This window comes from Gossypium hirsutum, chromosome A06 (assembly GCF_007990345.1).
Source record: "Gossypium hirsutum isolate 1008001.06 chromosome A06, Gossypium_hirsutum_v2.1, whole genome shotgun sequence".
In the NCBI taxonomy this organism is placed as follows: domain Eukaryota; kingdom Viridiplantae; phylum Streptophyta; class Magnoliopsida; order Malvales; family Malvaceae; genus Gossypium; species Gossypium hirsutum.
The window spans coordinates 47477460-47494686 of record NC_053429.1 but is presented as its reverse complement, the minus strand read 5'-3'; the positions used below and the strand labels follow the sequence as shown (position 1 = coordinate 47494686).

Genomic DNA, 17227 nt, shown 5'->3' with positions numbered 1-17227 from the left:
GATTCATTGCGGAAGGGTAAAATCAACTTCTGTGTTTGATCTTGACATTGGTTTATTTTCTCAATTTTTGAATAAGACGCTGAAAAGTTCTCTTGAGATTATAATTTCTAGTGTTACTAAACTATTTCATTCTTGTGTAGGTGACACTTCGAAATAGTTTCCTCCTAAAAAGGGAGGGCATGCACCTAACCTTTTTTATTTTCGAGTTATGTGCGATTTTCAGATTCTTGGGAGCAATTTTATCAAGTTCACAAACCAAGGGGTTCGTGATGAAAAAAGATTTTTCGCGAGCAAGTGGCCCGATTTGAGGACAAATCGCGTTAAAGAGGGAGGGGATGATACGGCCACGCCCCAAGAACGCCCTTGGTCCAGCTCACCAAGCAAGGCTAGCAATCTTTTACAAGCTGACCAGCTCGATCCTAGCCTATTGAGCTTGATTCAGCTCGAATTTTAGCTCAACTTTAGCTCATTGAGCTCATTCTATCTTTTTAATTTGTGCACTTTAGTTGCTGGAATAAGCTTCAAATAATATTAGTTAATTTAGTTTAAGTTATTTAGTTTAAGTAATTAATGTGTCTTAAGTTAATTAATATGTCTAAGTATTTTCTGCATTAAATATGTCTTAGTTAATTAATTTGTATCAATTTGCACAGCCATTTAATTTGCCTAAAAACTATTTAATTTGTCTTAACTCAAACAACCATTTAAAGTGTCTTAAACTTAGGCAACTTAATTGAGCTAGTTAATATGTCCTTACCGAATTTTAATTGATGTGTTTAGGTGATCATTCAGCTGAATTTAGTTGGTGCATGGACGGAATTAATAGGCACATGTGTTTGGAGCTGGAGCATTAAGCTAGTCTAGCAGCTGTTTCTCTTCTCCAAGGGGTTGTTCGTGAAGAGCAATGGACAATAAGCTGTTCACACAAGACCATTCAGCTCACAAAACGTTTTCATGCCATGGGAGCTATTCATTTTCGTCCATTCACACTTGGAGGCTGTTGGAGATCAAGTGTTCACACCAATTTGGTTGTTCATGCGTCACATTCCCATTAAAAATGGCTGCTGCATTTTCGGCTTCCCAAGAAAGGAATAAACACATTCACCTTGCTGGAAAATTCCTTTCACCTTAGATGACCATTCAGATTTGTGCATTCACACTTGAGGGGCTGCTCATATTCGGTTTCACACCTAATGTCCATTGGAGCACTCAAGACATCATTTAACACCTTGAAAACCATTCAACTGATCAAAGCAGCTCATTAAAAGGCTTTTCACACCATTGGACGTTTTTGGAAGCTTCAAGGAAACTTCAACTTCATTAAGTTGATTTGATCTGTCCATTTAGTTTCTTTAATGACCATTGGTGTCTCCCATGCTAGGAAACTTCAAAAAACCTTCAAGGAAGCTTCAAGGGACGTTCTAGGAAGTTGCGAAGAAGTTTCAGCTCATTTAAGCTGAATATTTGCTACCCATTCAGCTCTCTAAGTGCTATTCGGCTAGCTAGGTGTTTAGCTATAAATACTTAGCCAATTTTATGTTGTTAAGACTTTTGCTCATTGTTGAATGTTTATAACATTTGTATGTTTTTTAACTCTCTTAATTTGTTTTAGACTCACCTTGACTTATCTAGCTTGCTAATGGCGTCATTATGTTTTTTTGAACTTATCACTCCTAAACTGAGTGTGGCGTTCACCCTATTGATATCTTTGGTTCCTATCTTCCTAGATAGAGGGTTAAGATCCTATCTTCCATCTTCCATCCATATTAAGCATCGTAATACTTTCTATGGTATTGGTTCTTCCTTGGCATTAACCCCATTTTCCACCCATACTATCCTTCTTAACTTTACCTTAATTTCTTTGTTTAGCCAATATACCATTAACCTTTCTTAAACACTCTTTGAAACCCCTTTGTTTAAACCATCACTTAGCCAAATTTCATATAAACTCCAAATAGAATGGAACTTCTCATTTTAACGATCGGGCATCCAAACGACTAAAATCATTTCACCGAGGCGAGATCGTATCATAACAAGTGCCCTAGACTTAAGAAACCACATTGTTTTGAGTTGTTTTGATTTTTTGGGGTCCACTTTGGGTTTCAAGCACCTCCGACCACCCCTAACATCTTCAAAAGGGTTTTAAATTGTCTCTAAAGTCTTTTAATTAATCAAAACTTGGATCAATGATTTTATGAAAATGTTTTTAAATTTTCAAGTTTTGCAAAACTTTTATTTCTTTTAACCCGAATGACTCCACTTTAAGCCGATAAGCCTCAAACTTTTGGTTTATAAACTAAATGAGTTTTAACATGTTTTTAAAGACCCAAAATGATTTCAAAATTGTATATTACTCTTTCTTGAACATTGAGAATTGTTTTAAATAAATTTTATAAGGTTGTGAAATGATGTAGTTTCCCCAAATTTTTAATATATATATTTATTACATTTTTCTTTTTTCTTTGTTCACCTAAATACCCTATTTGTGGTTATATAGCTGTAGCGTAGAGCTGATAGCAGCAAGTATTGTTGTTACAAGACATGAAGGACGTGATAGTTTATTGATCAAGAAAAGTACTAGGAAGTTTATTAAGATATCTGACATTAATATAAAACTAAGTAAATGGGAATCCTTAATTATACCTTGTCTATCAGTTATTGTCATAACGGGGATTAGGCTATTCTCAAGCCCGGCTTTCGTTATACTATATAATTAAGAATATAAAGCTAAAATATGTTATCGCTCTCCACTTCATCAATTTACCGTAACTTCCTCATAATGCTACTAAACTTGCGATCAATCCTATAACCGCTGCAACGCCTACCCTTAACCACACTACTCTAGAAGAAGCTGAAGGCGTAGGCTCTTCAGCGTCATCGTCGTCGTCGGAATCGGGCTCAGGAGGCGATTTCGACCTGGACTTCGCCTTCGCCTTCCCGGGAGATTCAGCCGGCGATTCTGATGGTGAAGGGGACTCCGCTTCATCTTCATCCTCCTCTTCCTCCGATGGACCAGGGGAACTGGGGGACTTCTTGGGAGCAGCGGCCGGGGGCTTGGAAGAACCCGGGGGTGGAGGAGGAGCAAGGATGGCATCGCCGAAGCCAGGAGCTACAATGGGTGTGCTAATGTGAAGCACAGATAAGTTGAAAGGCTGGGAGATGACAGACCCCAAAAGCTTACCAACTAGGTGTGCACCCTTCACGGCGGAGCCAAATACAACCTCACCCCGTGCTATCCTGGTAATGTTGACGAAACCTTGTTGATTTATAGCGGAACCAGTGGTTTGATACAAGGTGGTGAGGAGGGCGCTCTTCTTCCCCAGCTTTTGGATCTTTTGCCTATCGTAATAGTCGAGGATAATGTGATTCATGAGAATCTTCCTCAGTTCATCGCTGGACCTGTCTGTGATGGATTGGATGGAATTATTGTCCAGGGCTAGTATGGTAATGGTCTGGCGACGGTTTATAGCATCAGTCAGCTTGGTCTTACTGAAAAGATCGCTGAGAGTGCTGTAATCAGAGTACGGCGCAAGCGACTTAGTGATGTTTAAAGCTGTACAGGTAGTGGACAAGGCCAGCAAGATTGCAGCGATGAAGAAGACGAGGAAGGCTCCGGTATTGGCATTCGCACTCACACCCATTTCTGTGTGGAAAGCTGATTAAAACAAAGCCTGTTTAATCCTGCCTTACCACTTGGCCATTATGCCTTTACTTATACACGAACCTGGAGGCTGGACCGCTCTGAATCTGCCTACATTTCTGGGTTCCTTCACTCCGACCTGGTCCTTCCAACCATGTCTTAACTTCTGCTTTCCACATGTCAATTCTATATCATACAATTGGAACGTTTCCAATCCATGTTATTACTATTTTGGAGTTCCTCTTTTAATTTCATTTCATCCTAACCTTATTATTATCATTCATTCACAACTGAAAACAGAAAGTGTGTTTAGCTGTTGCGCCTAACATTTATGTCCGTGGTCAGCCCACCCCACTAAAAATATAGCCATTCAACTTTTTCAAATCTTTTATCCTTATCTAAAACACTTAAAAGCCATGTAGTTAGTGTAGGATGGAATAGAAGTTAAGGTCTACTAGTTGGAAATCTTTATCTATAACCAAAACCAAGACGGGGGGGAATGATAAGCCAAAGATATCTTATATATATATAGTGTGTAGATTGGCCGATAGACGATTTAGCAAAAGATATATATATATATATAATGGGTAATGAAGGGTCTGTGTCATTTAGGAATGGTGGCATGCTTAAAGAGGAGCACAAATAAAGAAGAAGAAGAAAAACTAAAGGCAAGGCAGCCCCTTGTGTCTGAATGGTTGATAAAGGCATGCACAATCACTTGCACAAGCCATTATCCCTTCTCCTTGCCAGTTAAGACTTGGGAGGACCACCATTGACTCAAAAACTCGAAAAGGAGGTTCTGGAACATCATTAATTCTAATTGTATATGTGTGACCAAAAATGATTCACTGATTAAAGAAAAATAAATTTAATTCTTAAACAATTTTTGAAAAAGAGCTCATGATTTTTCAATAAAAATAGTAAATATTATTATATTAATAAAATTTTTAATTTTATTTTTAAAAATATCAAGATTATAATTTCCAATAGTATATAATAAATTATTACTATAATTTAATTACTTAATATTACAATTTTATTTTAATAATAAATTTTAATATTAATTATACTTTTTATTATTAATATTTTATTAATAATAATTTCTATTAATATTTTAATAATAAATATATATATTACAATTTATAAGTATTTAATAATAAATATTTTATGATAATATTTTGATTGTATAAATATTTCTATTTGTTTAAATCCAATTGAGATTCCTATATTCCTCCACTCTCGTACATTTAATTTTAAGTAGGCATTTGTTATCATTAACTTTTTATAAGATAATATAGTTATTTTTAGATAAATTTTGGTTGTCAAAAGACAATTTTTCAATAATATCTTATAACAAATACAATTTATATTGTATTTATTTTACTTAAAGACTTTCAAAAAATAATTTAAGAAAAATTTTCCAAAATGTGTGTTAATGTAATTCTATTCATGGCGCTCTGAATTAACAGTCTTGTCTAAAAAAATATTTTATAAAAATTGGACTTGGTCTTAATTCTTGAAAAAAATCTAAATAAATTAGTAAGCGTTATTGAATGTAATAATAAGGAACTTTGCATCTTAACCAAAAAAAATTTTTTAAGAATAACAGTCACATTTTATATATCCTACACAGAATAAAAAAAAATTATCCAAACAACTGTAAATGGGGAAAAATACAAGAAAGGAAAAGAAAAGTAGAGTTCATAATGTAGCATAGGACGGATATCGAAGACAAAGTTCATGGTAATGATAGATTTGACTAGACAGGCATGAAGGACCATCCGGCTAGCTACCCCATGTGATGCCATGTGGGTTATGTTGCATTTTTTACCAACTAAAAACATTGAGGATAAATTTCTAGTCTCTCATATAAAGATGACAAAAACCTAATGTTGCGGTCCTGTGTTCACTTTGCTGCTTTAGGCTCCAATGATTTTCGAATTGACTTTGATTTCTATATCAACATTAGTTTTTAATTAAATAGATTTCCTTTTCCGGTGTTCACACAAGTTTTCATTCATTAGACAAGTACGGTAATTAGAGCGGATAGATATCTAGTAGTGTGACGGGCAAGGGTGCTACCCCTCTTAAAAATAGAAAATTGTCTCTTTACAAATTACAAAATTTTCTTAAATTCTAAAATTCACTTATAACTTCTTCAAACTAAAAATAGTAAAAGTTTATGTTAATACAATATCAACTTTTCCATACTATTGCCATTTTTCAGTCATCAAAACTCAAAACCCTATTTGTAGCAATATAATTAGTTGATGTTTAATGAAATATAAGGAAGGGGGGGTGGGTATCTTCTGCCTTTCACCAAAATCAGTCCAAGGACAAAAATTGTGCGGCGTGCGGCTTTCTTTCACGTGGACATCTCGTGATGTTAATAATAAGTGAGCTGGCTTCAACCAGCGATAGAATATGCAGACATACCTTCCACTGCTATACTTTTCAAAACGATTCCAATGAGTCACCCTATTATATCACATAAAACAAGATTCCATGCTCTAAAAGCAATGAAAACTTACATAACACATATATATTTTTTTATATAAATAAGAAAAATTAGATTCTTTGTCAATCTAAAAACCACACCCCCACGGATGGTATGTGTACCCTAAATTACATCCTAAAGGCATCCATGTACCCTGTTATTTAAACCCATGGTGTCCCACAATATCTGGATTCTCTACCAAAACCAAACATGTCCATCATCAACTCTTCTTTCTTTACCTTTCCATATCACTATTTCATGCTCCTCTTGTTTTAATGTGTCCCCCTCGACACACACATGTATTTATGTATATATATAGACCCCCTCGCCTCCCCTTCTGCCCTCACCACCAACAATCTACAGTAGTTTTCTTTCTTCTTAATTCCCCTTTATAGAAAAGAAAAACAAAACAAAAATGTCAGGAGTGTGGGTGTTTAACAATGGTGTATACCGGTTGGAAAGCAGTCCGAAGAGAAGGGTGTTGGTACACTTACCATCAGGTGAGGCAGTATCATCCTACTCATCTCTTGAGAATATATTGAGAGGATTGGGGTGGGAGAGGTACTACGGGGGTGACCCTGACTTCTATCAATACCACAAGCACTCTTCCATTGACCTCATTTCACTTCCTAAGGACTTTTCCAAGTTCGGCTCCGTTCACATGTATGACATTGTCGTTAAGAATCCCAATGTCTTCCACGTACGGGATATGTAAGCTATGTACCTTAGTATATGCACTGCAGCCTTCAGCTCGATCTCTGTTTTCTCCCCCGTTTCTGAGGCTGCTTTTATTTCATATGTTAGGCCAATATATATATACCATAGTGTGTGTTTGTGTGTGTGTGTGTATGTGTGTTTAAAATCGGCTCCACTAGGATTTTAGCAGGTCTCTCTTCTTTACGACCTGCTATAGCTAGTTGGTATAATAAAGTGGACTAGTTTGTGTCTGTGTTGTGTATGTATTTATGGCTTGCTTTGTTTGACGTCCGTATGTACATATTTGCGATCTTTAATAATAAAGAAGTCATGGAGTTGACAGCAGTTTGAGATTGCATCACAACTTTATGCCATGTCAGCCCGCTGCAGTTGTTTTGTCGAGAGACATGACGGCTAAAAAAGTGTGAGCCCCGCATAATCATTTTATCATTTCTTCTTACCGTTTGCTGCTAAATTGCATCAAACGTATACTCTTTTAATCATCACACAAAACTTTGGTTTCGAAAGGGTTAATTTTAAGAAATATAAATATGGAAAATAAATTCAACTGTAAAAATTAACAAAATATTATCTCTTAGTATATAATCTATTCTATTCAGAAACAATGGCTACATGGGTTTTGATAAACTAACAAATTTAATTGAGAGAAAGAACTATTTTGTTAATCCTTGCATTCTAAAACTAATATTAAATACACTGGAAAATTACACAACTATTTTCTTTTCAAACTAATAACAATTTCTAGTGCATGATCGCATACACAAAGTCTGATAAAATTAAGGAGAAGAGAGTGTGGGGAAGTTGAGAATAAATAGAAAAGGAATTAGCCCAAGGGATTAAACTTGAAAATATTTCTCATTAAATTCATCTTAAAGGGAGAACAATCAGTTGACAAGTAGACAAACTAAGAATACTGATTATACATGAGATATTTGGAGAGCTAATTGATGCTCGAAATTTCTTTTAATTGATTCACTTACTCATCTCTATCTAATTAACTCAAATAAATTTGGAACATGCTTTCTCACCCTAAGTATTGGTCACATTTTGCTGTTTGTCCCTATACTATGCATTTATTATTGATGGAGTCTCTCTATTATAACTTGATCATTTTTAATTTGAAATTTCAATCTCAACTTAAACAATACATGTTAATTGATTAGCTAAAAATATCATAGTTTCCCTAAGAGAATTATATGAAAATAGCAAGTTGACATGAAATATATAATACATATAATAATATATTTGACGAACAAAATTTTAAAAATAATATAATTTAATGACAATCATTTAGATAGAATTGAAATTTTAAAATTTTAAAAAATCAAATTAAAATACAAAGGTTAAATTCACAACTTTTACATTATACAAGGACTGATATAAGAAATGGACCAAAGTGTTGATTAATGAGGATAAAATCATAAACTAGAATCAGAGGTGTCCTGATCCAAGATTAGGGTGATCCCACAATGGCAAAGAGGTCCCGAATCGAGCAGATGGGGCATCATGTGAAGTGGATCGCAACAGTTTATTCAAAGCCAAGAAATTGATTTTCATGTGTTTCAAATGACATGTCACTCCACCAAAGGTGATTGCAGGCTAAGATGTGAGTGCATGTGGACAGTGGACCTTCTCTCTTTATTTCAATATATAAAAATTGGAATCCCAAACAAAGTGACCACACTCACATTGCTTGATGTTACACTTCCAATGTGTAGGTTTTTTATACATAAATCATGTTTTAATGGTCAATATTTCTTTTCAACTTTAATTCTAGTTTACACAAATTAATAAATAACATATAAAAATATAATAAAAATATTTTCAAAAAATAAATATAATAATTAATAACAAAATTAAATATCAATTAATAATAAAATTAAAGTAATTATATCTTACGTACTAAAATTATATGGAGAAAACATAACTGATGAGGACTTGTTAGAGAAAACATTTTCAACCTTTTATGATCCTAATGTGCTCCTGCAGCAGCAATACCATGAAAAAGGTTTTAAAAGGTATCCTGAATTGATTTTATGCCTTTTGCTGGCTGAACAAAATAATGAGCTGTTGATGAAAAATCATGGAATTCGTCCGGCTGGTTCTATACCATTCCTTGAATGAATGTAGCAGTACACAATAATTATGAAAATAGAAAATATAGACGTCACGGCTGTGGTCGTGGACGTGGTGGAGGACGTGGTCGAGGACGTAATAGTAATCGTTATTATGGTGGCATAACAATGATATACTTCTAACCACCAAAAAAAGAATAAGAATGAATGACAAGAAAGAAGTGGTCAAAATAATCCTTCAAAGATTGTTGAAAATAAATGCTACCGATGAGGTATGAAGAGACATTGGTCACATACTTGTCATACATCTGAGCATTTAGTGAAACTTTATCAAGCATCTAATAAAAAGAAGGGAAAGCATATGGAGACAAATTTTATATCCCAAAATGATGAAATGGAGGCAAAAGATGAAGATATTTACTATAATACTAAAACTGACCATGCCTACGAGGGTGATAAATTTAATGATCTTAATAATATAACTCACCTAGATGTGATAGATTTTTTTTAGAATCATTAGAAAAATTGATGTTATTTTGACATTTTTATGTTGTTTTAAGTATGTTTTATTTTCTTGCATAAAGAATAATTTATATATTTAATAAATATTTACAATATTTCTCATATTATATTTTGTTTGTTTTTTATGAAGAATATGAATATTCAACAAAACTTAGATGAACCCTGTAACACCCATAACCTTTATCCGTCTCCGAAAAAGGTTACGGAGCATTACCGTAGTTTATAGACTAATTATGAATATTTCATTATATTTATTTTACAAATCAAGAATCAATTATGTAACACTCATATTGTCCTTTTGATGGGCTCTCAAGGCCCAAAATACACCTTAGAAGTGAATCGGGACTAAATCGGACACTCAGAGAATTTTTCCCAAAATTTTAAAATTTTCTTAGGAGCAAGGGACACACGCTGGTGTGGCCTGCCGTGTGGGCATTCGATGTGAGGCATACGGCCGTGTCCTAGCCCGTGTCCTTACTCGTGTAACTCCCTAACTTGGATCATGCGGCCAATCACACGCTCGTGTGCTAAGTCATGTGCTAAAACCTGAGCATTCTGTTTCAAAATTTTAAGGTGCAGGGGACACATGACCAGACTACACACCCATGTGCATGGTCGTGTGTCACATACGGCTGAGACACACCCCCGTGTCTTTGCCCGTGTAGATGAAAATAAACTATTTTAAGGTCACTTTCCTCACCATTTTTGACATCAACCTACACACAACATTTAAATACACTAATATTTCCTAACCAAGCAATCAAAACCAACCAATACATGTTCTAAACATAGTGTAACATTACATATACATCAATTACTTATACTTACCCATTTAACTCATTTCATTGATTTAACAAATTCTACTACTAATTACACACATACAAACATTTAAGATTCACAACCACAATTCAAACTATTTCATTGCCAAACCAGCACTATACATGCCGTATAAACCAAAATTTACATTTCAAAAACTACCGAATTAAACTGGATAATGTGGCTTGATGTGTTGATCCAATCTCCCGATTACACGTTAAACTACAATAACATAAAACAATACAATTAAGCTTAATGAAGCTTAGTAAGTTCAATAGATTAAACATTGATCTTACTGAACTTAATATAATAAACTAACTTATAAATAAATCATACATTCTCCCTGTCAAATACAACAATAGTCAATGAACACACTTCCTTCAGATTAATATCATTAATAATCAATATATCTTTCAATTTATTCACATAGGTCTTTGACCAATTTTTACTAAATCGAGGAATGACTTACGGATATGAGTACATCATTTTCTTTGTGCCATAGTCATGGTCTTACATTCGTAATGTTATAACCCAGTTATGGTCTTATCATCAGAGTGCCATAGCCCAACTATGGTCTTACACATGCATTGTCATAGCTCAGCCATGGTCTTACATTCGTAATGTTATAACCCAGTTATGGTCTTATCATCAGAGTGTCATAGCCCAACTATGGTCTTACATATAAACACTGCCATAGTCCAACCATGGACTTATATTCATAGTGCCATAACCCAGTTATGGTATTACCTGTCAATTCATCTTTTATATTAATGTCATAGCTCAGCTATGGTCTTACATATAAACATTACCATGGTCCAACCATGGTATTATCTGACAATTCATCCTTTACTATAAAACATTGTACTCTATCCTGCATTCTACTTATTTTTAACATTCATTTCAATTTCATATTTTAACAATAAATTTTAATTTCGATAATAAAAATATGAATAAATACATTATATCATTCATAAATTAATAAATAATCATGAAAGTTTAACCATAAGAACTTACCTGGGCTGAATTGTAAGTTTGTAGTACTTAGAGACTATTTTGCTAATTTTCTTTTTTCTCGTTTATCTACAGACTCTTGATATGAAGTAAAATAAATAAAATCAGCTTAAAACCTTCTCCTATGGCGTTTTTGGCTGATAAATTGAAGAAGAATAACCTAGAAAAGTTTAGAATTCAATTTATTTAAGTTAATTTCACAAAATTTACAATTTTGCCCTTTAATCACATGATTTTTGTTTTCTTTTCTACTTATGCATCCTCATGCCTTTATTTTAGGCATAATTGCTCGTTAAGTCCTTCCTCATCTAACATTTAGGCTATTTTATCACTCTGGCAAGATTTGCACCTTTTTCAATTTAGTCATTTTTAATTAATTAACTATCAAAACGTTAAAATTTTCTAACGAAATTTTAATATACTAATTTAATGACACTTCGTAAATATTTATAAAAATATTTACAGCTCGGTTTATAAAATTGAGGTCTTGATACCTCGTTTTCAAAATCACTTAACCTAATAATTCCTTTTAAAACACAAATCATTAATTCAAAAGTTTTCCTAAAATCACATTTAACTCATAAATAATAAATAATAAAATTTTCAAACTCATTTATCGGATTTAGTGGTCTCGAACCACTATTTCTAACTCCACTGAAAATTGGACTGTTACATACCCAAAATCACTTGAGACATGTATCTTGTAGATAGTGCTACAACACATACGATAGTCAAAGATAAAAAAATATTTTTCTCATTTGACAATGAGTAATACCCATGTTAATACAATATCGGATAGTTCAAAACTTATTGAAGGCTCTAGAAGAGCTATTATATTATTACTTAAAGGTATAAAATTTGTCATTGATGATGCTTTATATTTCACTAAGTCTCAAAGAAAATTATTGAGTTTTAAAGATATTCGTCTTAATGGATATCATATTGATACTATGACTGAGAAAAATATTGAATTATATATTACAAATGTTGAATCTGGAAAGAAATATGTTTTGGAAAGGCTGCCTACTTTTTCATCAGGTTTATACTATACACATATTAGTGCAATTAAGTCACATGCTACTACAAACCAGAAATTTGTAGAACCACATACTTTTACTATTTGACATGACCGATTAGGCCATCCCAAATCTATTATGATACAAAGAATCATCGAGAATTCAATTGGACACCCATTAAAGAACCAAGAGATTATTGAATTCAAGGATTTATCTTGTATTGCTTGTTCTCAAGGAAAATTGATTATATGTAGGCTCATTCATCCAACATGTGGACCATTCAGATATTTTATGGTATTAATAGATGCATCTAGTAGGTGGTCACGTGTGTGTTTATTATCGACTCGTAACATGGCATTTGCGAGACTACTTGCTCAAATAATTCAATTAAAAGCACAATTTCTAAATTATGCAATCAAAACTATTCGTCTTGATAATGCTGGTGAATTTACATCCCAAGTTTTTAATGATTATTGTATGTCAATTCGGATAAAAGTTGAAAATCCTGTGGCTCATGTTCACACACAAAACGGTTTAGCTAAATCGTTTATCAAATGCCTCTAACTAATAGCTCGGCCATTGCTTATGAGAACAAAACTCCCTCTTACAGCTTGGAGATATGCTATTTTGCATACAGCAGCACTTGTGCGCTTAAGGCCAACAAGTTATAATAAGTACTCTCCATTACAATTGGCTTTTGGTCTGGAGCCAATATTTCCCATCTTAGAATTTTTGGATATGCAATATATGTTCCAATTGCTCCACCACAACGTACAAAGATGGGTTCTCAAAGGAGGTTGAAAATATATATTGGTTATCAATCTCCTTCTATAATTAAATATGTTAAAACATTAACTGGATATTTATTTATTGCACGGTTTATTGATTGTCATTTTGATGAAACAATATTCCCAACATTAGGGGAAGAGAAAATACAACTGGTAAAAGAAATTACATGGAATGGATCATTATTATCTCTATTAAATCCTCGCACAAGTCGATGTGAACAAGAAGTTCAAAGGATCATACATTTGTAAAACATCGCCAATCAACTACTAGATTCATTTATTGACCTAAAGAGAAATACAAAATCTTACATACCAGCTGAAAATGCTCCAATACGAATCGATATCCCAATAGGGAAAATTGCTAGTGCAAAAGAAAGTACTCCATACCTGAAGTGTGGAAGGCCAATTGGTTCCAAAGATAAAAATCCTCGTAAAAGGAAATAAACAATTATTCAAGATGGTAATATTGTAGAGGCAAGTGCCCAAGAAAATGCCAAAGATATAACCAATCAAAAAAAAAATCCAAAAGAGGTTTAGGTACTTGAAAATGGTGATAATGAAGAAATCTCAATAAGTTATGTTACTTCAGGAAAAAGATTGAACTGAAAAAATATAGTTCTCGACAATACTTTTACTTATAATGTTGTTATTGAAATAGCAAAAGAAAATGAGGATCCTGAGCTTAAATCTATTAAGGAATGTAGAAATAGAAAAGATTGGCCAAAATGGAAAGACGCAATACAAGCAGAATTAAATTCACTTTCTAAACGTGAGGTTTTTGAACCTATAGTCCAAACACCTAAATATGTAAAGCTGGTAGGATATAAATGGATATTTGTGTGAAAACAAAATGAGAAAAATGAAGTCGTAACATATAAAGCACGACTTGTAGCACAACGGTTTTCACAAAGGCTCGACATTGATTATGAAGAGACATATTCTCCTATGGTGGATGCAAACACATTTAGATACCTTATTAGTCTTACAGTACATGAAAATCTTGACATGCGTCTAATGGATGTTGTTACAGCCTATTTGTATGGTACACTTGATAGTGAAATTTATATGCAAATCCCAGAAGGATTTAAAATCCCTAAAGGATACAGAGTTTCCCGGGAAAATTGTTTAATCAAATTAAAGAAAAGTTTATATGGATTAAAAAAATTTGGACGTATGTGGTACAATTGTCTTAGTGAATATTTGTTAAAAGAAGGTTATAAAAACGATTAGATCTGCTTATGTGTTTTTATAAAAATGTATGGATCAAAATTTGTGATAATTGCTATTTATGTCGATGATCTAAATATTATTGGAACTCCTAAAGAGCTTCAAAATGCAGTAAATTATTTCAAGAAAGAATTTGAGATGAAAGATCTTAGAAAAACAAAATTTTGTCTTGGCTTGTAGATCAAGCATTTAAAAGATGGAATTCAAGTCCATCAGTCAACTTATACGAAAAAGATCTTAAAGAAATTTTATAAGTATAAAGCACATCCATTGAGTACCCCGATGGTTGTACGATCGTTAAATGTGAATAAAGATCAATTTCATCTTTGCGAGAATGATGAAGAGTTTCTTGGTCCTGAAGTACCATATCTAAGTGCCATAGGGCATTGATGTATCTTGCAAACAATACAAGACCTGATATAGCTTTTTTTGTAAACTTGTTAGCAAGATTTAGTTTTTCTCTAAGACGTAAACATTAGAATGGAATTAAACATGTATTTCGATATCTTAGAGGGACCATTGATATGGGGTTATTTTATTAAAATGATCCAAAATCCCTGTTAGTTGGTTATGCTAATGCTGGATATTTATCGGATCCACATAAAGGTCGATCTCAAATGGGATATTTATTTACATGTGGAGGTACTGTCATATCATGGCGTCGACAAAGCAGACATTAGCTGCTACCTCTTCAAATTATACTGAAATAATTGCAATGCATGAGGTAAGCCGAGAGTGTGTTTGACTAAGGTTATTAACCCAACATATCCAGAAGATATGTAATTTGTCTTTACAGGAAAATATGTCAACTATCTTATATGAAGATAATGCAGCATGTATAGCTCAATTAAAGGGTGGTTATATCAAAGGTGATAGAACGAAACATATTTCACCAAAATTATTCTTCACTCATGATCTTGAGAAAAAAGGTGACATAGAAGTTCAACAAATTCGTTCTAGTGATAATTTAGCATATCTTTTTACCAAGGCATTGCTAACTTCAACATTTGAAAGACTACGAAACAAGAGTGGAATGTGTCGAGTCAAAGATATAATGTGATGTTGCCATTAGGGGGAGTCTAAAACATGTTGTACACTTTTTTTTTAACCAAGGTTTCGTCCTACTGGATTTTCCTGGTAAAGGTTTTTAACGAGGCAACTTGTAATAGGAAATTGTGTACTCTTTTTCCTTCATTAGGTTTTTATCCCATAGGGTTTTTCCTAACCAAAGGTTTTAATGAAGCACATTTTTATTTAAAAGACATCCAAGGGAGAGTGTTGTAAATACATTAAATTGATGTCTATAACCTCTTTAAACATATTAAAGTAATAAGATAAAACTCTTTACTTCATTTATAGTCAGGAAATGATTAAATGCAGTAATTAGGAAAACTTAATTCACATTTATTGATTGAATATAATACATTTATTAATTGAATGTGCAAGTGAAAATTAAACAATGAAAATTCTCCTATATTTTTCATCCACTTTTTACTTATTATTATTGTTTTATTAATTTTTCTATAACAATATATATATATATATTTGAAAGGAAACTTCATTACTATAGTCAAATAAAAGTGAGAACTACCAACCAATAAAACAGAGGATTTCCTAACCCAAGCTAACAAACTTTACTCATAACACCCATTTGTTTAACCTGGAAACATTTTCCAGATATATTGTTAGTAATCTCATATAATTTTATTTTTTATAAATTATTATTAAAATAAAAATACATAAATTTTGATATTTTATAAAATTTAATGTTTGGACAAACATTTTTTTTTATATTTTACAAATTTTTTTTGAAATAATATATTTTATAAATTTCATCATAATAATATAAAAAATTTTAATATTTTATAAAAAAAAATATGTAAGACTACTTAAAAACATGTCTGGAATGAATCTGAATAAATAGTTGTTTAGGTTCAAATGTATTTAGACAACTAGTTGTCCAAGTTCATTTCCTATGTGAAAAAAATTATAATTTTTTAATAATTTTATTTTTAAATTTTTTTTCACGTGTCAAAATGTGAGGCTGACATGTCACCATGCTATTGGTCGTCAATACCACATCATGTATTTTAACGGTGTTATTGCGAAGGTACTAAATGACTTGTTTGAACATTACAGAGTAATTGAATGAAAATATAGTAAACTACCAAAACAGTCACTTTTGTTTACCTCAGGTTACATTTTAGTCACTTATGTTTGAAATGTTATGATTTAGTCACTTACATTAACGCATTGTAACATTTTAATCACTGAGTCGTTAATTGTCGTTAATAGTGTAACAATAAGCTAACATGGCACGTTAAATCATCATTTCAAACAAAAATTTTAGGTTAAATTATATAATTGGTCCTCATATTTTTTCGTTTTAAGTAATTTAATTTTTTTCCGCTATGTTCTTTTAATTTTTTTCTTCTTTCTTTATTTTTCATTATATTTTGCTTCTCCCTTTATTTTCCTCTCTTCTCCATCTCTTTTAACGTAGTTTTTCTATGTTTTTCATTTATTAAAAAATTGCTTCAATGTTAGTTCTCATGCCCTCTTTCATTTAACTGCAACTTCAATAAAAAAATTTATTACTAACTTAGACTGTGTTTAGTAGTGCTTTTTAGAAGAATTTTTACATGAAATGCACTTTTGAAGCAAAATGAATGCTAAGCAAGCAACTTTTAAAGGAAATTTTGTCTTTTTAAAAGCACTTTTTCCCAAATGGAAAAGTTAAACTTTTTAGCTTTTCTCTCCCAAAAGCACTTTTAACAGCTTAAATATGTTTTTACCCCTCTAACAAATGGTACTTTCCCTTCTCTAGTTAATTTCTTAAAAAATATTTAAAATTTATTTTTCATATATTAAAATATTAACAACAAATTATAATAAATGATTTTCTATATTTTATTAAA

At 32.4% G+C, this 17227-nt stretch overlaps 2 protein-coding genes across 2 annotated transcripts; one reads left to right on the top strand and one right to left on the bottom strand.

Moving 5' to 3' along the window:
- Positions 1 to 2557: 2557 nt before the first annotated feature.
- On the bottom strand, positions 2558 to 4269 carry LOC107961761 (fasciclin-like arabinogalactan protein 3). Its single transcript, XM_016897880.2, has one exon. The coding sequence runs from the start codon at positions 3639 to 3641 to the stop codon at positions 2775 to 2777; it is 867 nt and encodes a 288-aa protein (XP_016753369.1). The 5' UTR covers positions 3642 to 4269; the 3' UTR covers positions 2558 to 2774.
- Positions 4270 to 6500: 2231 nt separating this feature from the next.
- On the top strand, positions 6501 to 7172 carry LOC107963381 (flowering-promoting factor 1-like protein 2). The gene has a single exon (XM_016899922.2). It carries the CDS (start codon positions 6553 to 6555, stop codon positions 6850 to 6852), a length of 300 nt encoding a protein of 99 aa, XP_016755411.1. The 5' UTR covers positions 6501 to 6552; the 3' UTR covers positions 6853 to 7172.
- The last annotated feature ends 10055 nt before the right edge of the window (positions 7173 to 17227 follow it).

Bases quoted from the DNA above. Each gene is read 5' to 3' on its own strand.
- LOC107961761 (XM_016897880.2), bottom strand. From the start codon at position 3,641: ATGGGTGTGAGTGCGAATGCCAATACCGGAGCCTTCCTCGTCTTCTTC.
- LOC107963381 (XM_016899922.2), top strand. From the start codon at position 6,553: ATGTCAGGAGTGTGGGTGTTTAACAATGGTGTATACCGGTTGGAAAGC.